This window comes from Elephantulus edwardii, unplaced genomic scaffold, assembly GCF_000299155.1.
Source record: "Elephantulus edwardii isolate Elephantulus edwardi_28Jun2011 unplaced genomic scaffold, EleEdw1.0 scaffold00084, whole genome shotgun sequence".
Lineage (NCBI taxonomy): Eukaryota > Metazoa > Chordata > Mammalia > Macroscelidea > Macroscelididae > Elephantulus > Elephantulus edwardii.
The window spans coordinates 357,232-363,452 of NW_006399834.1; the positions used below are offsets into that span (position 1 = coordinate 357,232).

Below are 6,221 nucleotides of genomic sequence, written 5' to 3' on the forward strand. Positions count from 1 at the left end.
ACAAACAGATTTGTCCTGGAAAGGGTTAAACCGGGTGGCTCCTTGGAGGCAAGGATTCTGAGGCTCCGTCTAACATACTTTGGACATGTTGTGAAGAGAGACTGGTCTTTGGAGAGGGACATCATGCTTGGGAGGGTGGAAGGACGGCACAGGAGAGGAAGGCCCTCTATGAGGTGGATTGATTCAGTGACTGGGATAATCGGAATGGGAGTGTCGCAGACAGTGCGATTGGCACAGGACAGGGCGGAGTTTAGGGCTCTTGTACAGAGGGTTGCTATGAGTCGCAAGCGACTCGACGGCACATAACAACAGCAACAACAACGATTTGCCACATAGACCTAGGCTGCATAAACTCTAAAGAAGGTAGAGGCAGCAGACAATTCCACTGGTAGGAGCTTGTTTTTACTGGAGGGCAGTGAGTTGAATTGAGATCATCATTAAAGTTTATTGGCCTATAGGCAAGTAATGAGTAAAAGGGGCAGGCTGAAAGATTCAGCCTACTGAGTAACTAGGTGACCAATGGACCCTGAGTTTATAGGGTCTACTGGGCTGGGTATTGAGTGGATGGAGGTTGAGTCGGTCCTACTCAGTGAGAGTTGGGGCCAAGGTTTTTGGAAAGGGATTCTACCAAGCCTGTCCTCCCATGTTCCTGCCTGGTACCAGCCTCTCCAAGGCCCTTCTCTGCTGTAGAGTGAACTGGACTCACCTCTCAGTGATAACGCCCTGCTGGAACCACATAGGTCACGGGGATTCCTTTATGGGGAGATGAAAAGGTGGCCAGTTAAAGTGAGGGTGGTCTGGAGGAGAAAAGAATTGGTGGACTTTGAACACTTTCAGTGGTAAGCAGAGATGGAAGTGAATGGATAACCAGAAGACTAAAGGCTGACTTAGGCCTTGGCCTCAGAATAGGGCAGAGAAGGAAAAAGGGAAATTAATCCTAGGGGAGAATAGAAACTTATTAAGGACCTCTTCCTTTTAAAGCTACCAGATTCCTTGATTGTGTGATTCTTGTTCTTCTCTGAGCCTCATGATGGGCAACGAGGACTCCAGAACCCTCAAAGCAGCCCCTTCTTCTCTGCTGTGTAGCACTGATAACTGAGAAGCTCACTTGAGCACAGATGCAGAAAGGTTTGGATTTTGCACTAAGGGTGTTTTGCCTTAGCCTTGCAGAAAGGGTAAAAAGGAGCCAGATAACCACTTTCCCTAATGTTTGCGAATGTGGTGGGAGGATGGAGGGAAGAAGGACTCAAAGTCCTATGTTTGCTGGCCCAGAGTTAGGGCCTACTAAAGAAGGCCAATGAATAGTGAAGACACAATCCTTTTCTCTCAGTGAAGAGAATTGTTTATTAAGGTTTGGGCCATGTAGGTCAGAAGGTCAAGCATAGAGGCACAGAGGGGCTCAGGGTGACTCTTCCAGTTGGAGGCGTTTTATGGTTTTCTTTATCCAGGGCAGGAAACTTGAGATTTTGGTGAAGACCCGTGGAGGATTCCCTTCTTTATTTCCATAGGAGACAATGCCCTGGGCCACTTTGTTGCATATGAGGGGACCTCCAGAGTCTCCCTGGGAACAGAGAAATGAAGGGCTGAGCTTGTTCTTCCGTTGGTCCTGCTTCCCTCCACATTCTGGGAAAAGGCTGCCTTCCATGAGGTGAGAAGTCTCTCTGGGCACCATCAGCTGCTAAATTCTGACTTTGACGTTATTGTTGCTTTATCTCACTACAAGCTGTGACCTATCTTCTTCCTTTCTAAGGTTCTGTGGAATCTTTGGTTCCAGGCTATCACTTACAGAAAGAAGGTTAGGCAAGTGGCTGAGGGAAGACAGTATATTAAACAGTGTGGGTGCTAGGTCTTGACTTACTGTTTTTACTTATTCCATGCTAGAGTAGATTTGCTTGCTAGCATACATCCCCTGGGGTATGAAAAACACCTCACAGCCCTTCTTAAGAACCCAAACTGGTTGTCATATCATTCCAGTTCATAGTCATCACATATGTTCCAAAGTCAAATTGTTCATTGCATTTTCTTTGCTATAATCTTTACACCTCTGGGTAAATTCAAACTACCAACCCTTAGGTTAGTAGCTAGTCACTAAATATTTGGGCCATCCAAGTACTTTTAAGGTAGGGCAGGAAGTTGCAACTTTTTCTTTCTGAAAGAGCACTATTCAGATTCACCACTGGCCAGCTACCAGAGTTCTGAATGACTCCCTAACTTGGCTACTCCCCTCTTCTTACCCCGGGAAAGTGGATCAAGGTGTCTAACTAGGGTCTTCATGTCCCAGATCTTCCTGAAACATCCTTCTCCCCAAAGTCAGACCAGATAAATGCTAAATCTCACCTTGAAAGAAGCCATCTTTTTCTTTGGGTCTCCTGCACACAACTGGGAGGTATTGTTGTAGTGCTTGGGGTAGAAGCACTTACATTCCTGGTCCTCCTGCATGATCAGGTCCACCTCATGCAGCTTGCTTGTTCCTTTATTCAATGAGGTCTGGCCCCAGCCAGCCACACTGCACACTTGCCCCGGCCTCACACGGGCCTTTCTACTCGGCAGGGGCAGAGTGCGCACAAATGCTGTCAGTTTGGCCTCTGTACTCAGCTGAGGGGAAAACAACAAAGTCTTAGTCAATAAAAGCCTGCAGGACCTGCTGACTCTAATGAGCTGCCCTTTGTTGCTGCTTCTTTAAGTCCAGACAAGCAGCCAAGTCGAAAAGGGCATGGATCATAGTGGGAGGAAAAACAGCCTGGATCTAAAAGACCAAAAGCAACAGAGATGTGTATCCTACCTGTAGCAGCATGATGTCATTGGAATAAAACCTCCTATTATAGTCTGGGTGGGGGATGCTGTTTTTCACAAGGATGCGCTGCTGGGTATCTTCCGTCTCTTTGATGTCATGGGCCCCCAGGGTGACAACTAGACCACTGCATAAAGAGCAGAATGGGTAAGGGAGGAGTCACAAGAGTTGTAACCCAGAAGCTGGGGAGAGCACTGACAGCTGGGTCAGAGCAGGGCTGTAGCTGAAGGGAAAGGCAGGTGACAGACCTGGGCCTGAGTTTACTGTACTTTCTGCTTCCTGTAGCCCAGATGGGATGCTGGGGCCATTGGTGAATGTTCCAGTGGCTTTTAGGGATCAATCACCCTTGATAAAACATTCAAGATCTTTTTTTTGTTTTTCATTTTGACCCAAATGCATGCTCTTACTTCAAAATATGGCCCACTTTGTCAGCTTGGTACTGTTCTCCTCCTTTCCCTACAACATCGCCTCTCCTTTCACACTCTCTCCGCACTCTTACCTTTATGTTATGGGGGGTTCTGGGAGCATTTGGGGAAGTAGGCAGGTTTTCCCAGGGAATGGGGGCTGGTCATTGTTCCTTACCCTTCATTACAGTGAGCAGCTGTCAGCACAAAGTCCTTTTGGATCAGGAAGCCACCACACTTTGTCTTCTTAATAAATGCCATATAAGGGCGGGAGTGGGGCTTGGCTTCATGTCCCCCGATGATCTTCCCTGAAGGAGAAGTCTGTTCTGCTGAGTTCCCTGGGCAGGTCCCTGCTAGCTCCAAAACTACTGGGCACGTGTGAACCTTGGGTGGCCTGAGTGGGGCTAGTGGGTTGAGAGGCCTCAGCTTGCTTCTTAGAATAAGAGAAGGGCACTCCCTAGTTGTAATCTTTCTTTTCTACAAGGTTGGAGACAAGCATGGCTTTCTAGAAGCTCCAAAGTCCTAAAAACTTTGGAAAAATTCCTCTTTTGTTGTTGTTGTTGTTGTTTGTACTAAGGGGATTTCTAAGACCCTTATGAGTCCTGTGATGCTTAGGAAAATGCTGCTTTCCAATATCCAGGCCATAAGTTTAGGGATATAGACAGTGTTTTATCCTATTTCCTACAGCCTGAAAAAGTGGATGCCTAGTAAAAATTTATTGGATACATGAAGGAATGTTCCCCAATTACCGGGTTAGGGTTTCTGGGAGTAGTGCTGGTGGGAGTGTGGAAAAGTGGAGAAGTTGAGCCCATTCCGAAAAAGGACAAAGCTGCTGAGACCTGAGAAGAAAGGCAGAGTTGGTGAGAATGACTGAGGGGTCCGAGCAAAGTAAATGGTGTGATGGGGCAGAGGCCTCACCAGTCCCAAGGTCAGCTGAAATCTGGGCTTCTCTGTCAGTCAGGAGGGTGAGGAAAGCATTTGTCTCATCTCAAGTATAGAAACAAAAATCGTTCTTGAAATTTTTGTCTTCCTTTTTTTCTGGTTTCCCACCCATTGCCATGGTCTTCTAGGAAAGTGCAACCTTCCAGGTGACAATTGTAGGACCAGCCCCTTGTTAAGAATAGGCATCTTTCCTGCTCTACCTGCCACTACAGGAACTCTGCTGATCTAAAAGGCAAGGAGTTGTGATGCCAAACAGTTTGAAATCACCAGCTGAATATGGCCAATCTTCTCCTGCTAGATTTATAGCCTCTGAAAACCAACTTGGAGGCACTTGCTGAGAGCTTATCTAGTATCATACTCAGGGGCCTGTGGTGAGACTGAAATAGGGACTAAGGTGAGAGGTCCTGTTGGTGGAAGGATCAGGAACGCACAGAAGGAAGATGATATCAGTACCCTGGGAAGAGGCTGAGCCTAAAAGGAATGAGGAGGAGGGTGACTCACCTGTCTCTGCCCCAGAGACCAGAAAGATTGACAGGAGCAGGAACAATTGCATCCTTCTAGGAAGACTGCCAAACAGAAGGGCAGATGTTTCTTTTTCACTTGCTTTTAGCCACCAAGAGAAGAAAGAGTTGGAGGTGGGTCCTGGTCTTGTGGTGATTCATTATAAAAGGTTTTCTGCAAAAGCTGTCCTCCCACTCATCACCCTTCATCTCTGCCAGATGACCTTCTTTGGGTGATTGTGGGAGAATCAGGTGATTACCACATGTGTGTACACAGCTGATGACTCAGAATAGAGGTCAGTGGTACGAGGTGGGGGGTTATAACTTGTAGTCTACTCAACAGAGGTGCTAGAATCTTGAAACCACTATTCCCAGTGATAGAAACTCATGCTTTTATTTCCGTGCTGTGAAGGCAATTAGTCTTAACAGAGGAGGAAATTGAAGATTTTTTACCAAATTCTGCAGTACAAAATTGACCAAACATGCAATCAAGGTGTGTTAATAATTATTGGTGACTAGAATGTAAAAATTGGGAATAATGATTAATAAATGATAGTTGTAAAGTATGAATTTGGTGACAGAATTAAGGCTGGAAATAGAATGATTGAATTTTGTACATTCAATTGAATTTATTTATCACAAATACCTTTTCTTAAAAAATGCAGTGACTTTAGACATGAACTCACCTGAAGGACTGTATAGGAATGAGATTACGTATATCTGTTTGAAGGAATCGTTTGAGAAACTCAATGTCAGCATTCAAAATCAGGCCAGGTGCTGATTGTGGAACAGACTATCAGTTACTTATGTATAGGTTCAAATTGAGGCTGAAGAAATTCAAAACAAGAGCTAAAATATAATTTTGAGACTATCTCCCCTGAATTTAGACATCATCTTAAGAATAGGTTTACAAAACAACTATGAGATATATCATCTCATCCCAGTCAGAATAGCAAAATTTAACAGAACAGCAAGCAACAAATGTTGACGAGGTTGTGGAGAAACTGGAACCCTTATTCACTGTTGGTGGAAGTGTATAATGGTGCAACCACTGTGGAAAGTGATGTGGCACTTTCCCAAAAAGTTGCAAATAGAGATACCATTTGACCCAGCAATTCCAATACTGGGAATATACCCTAAAGAAACCATAACCGACATCCAAGCAGATATGCACACCCAGGTTTATTGCGGCTTTGTTCCCAATAGCAAGGAGTTGAAAACAACTCAGGTGCCCATCAACAAACAAATGGATAGAGAAGCTGTGGTATATTCACATGATGGAATACTATGCTGCATTGAAAAACAAGGAACTCATGCAATATTATTCAAAATGGGTGACCCTGGAGGACATTATACTGAGTGAAATATCTCAATCACAAAAGGACAAATACTGCATGGTGCCACTATTGTAGAATGGGACTGACATCAGGGTTGGGATAAGACTGAGAAAAACTAGATAAATTATACTACATTGAAAGAGATGAGGGAGAGAATAATTTAAAAGCAATATATGATAGGGTATTATGGTTATCACAAGAGTCCAGAATTAAGGTTGCATAGTGGAGTGTACTTGGGGTGGTGGGA

The 6,221-nt window shown here is 44.9% G+C and overlaps 1 protein-coding gene across 1 annotated transcript; it reads right to left on the bottom strand.

The window, feature by feature from the left end:
• Window positions 1-1,399: 1,399 nt before the first annotated feature.
• On the bottom strand, window positions 1,400-4,690 carry LOC102860651 (granzyme H-like). Its single transcript, XM_006889990.1, has 5 exons — window positions 4,639-4,690; window positions 3,374-3,503; window positions 2,783-2,918; window positions 2,338-2,595; window positions 1,400-1,561 (listed from the first exon to the last, which is right to left on the bottom strand). The coding sequence occupies exons 1-5, from the start codon at window positions 4,688-4,690 to the stop codon at window positions 1,400-1,402; spliced, it is 738 nt and encodes a 245-aa protein (XP_006890052.1).
• Between the last annotated feature and the right edge of the window lie 1,531 nt (window positions 4,691-6,221).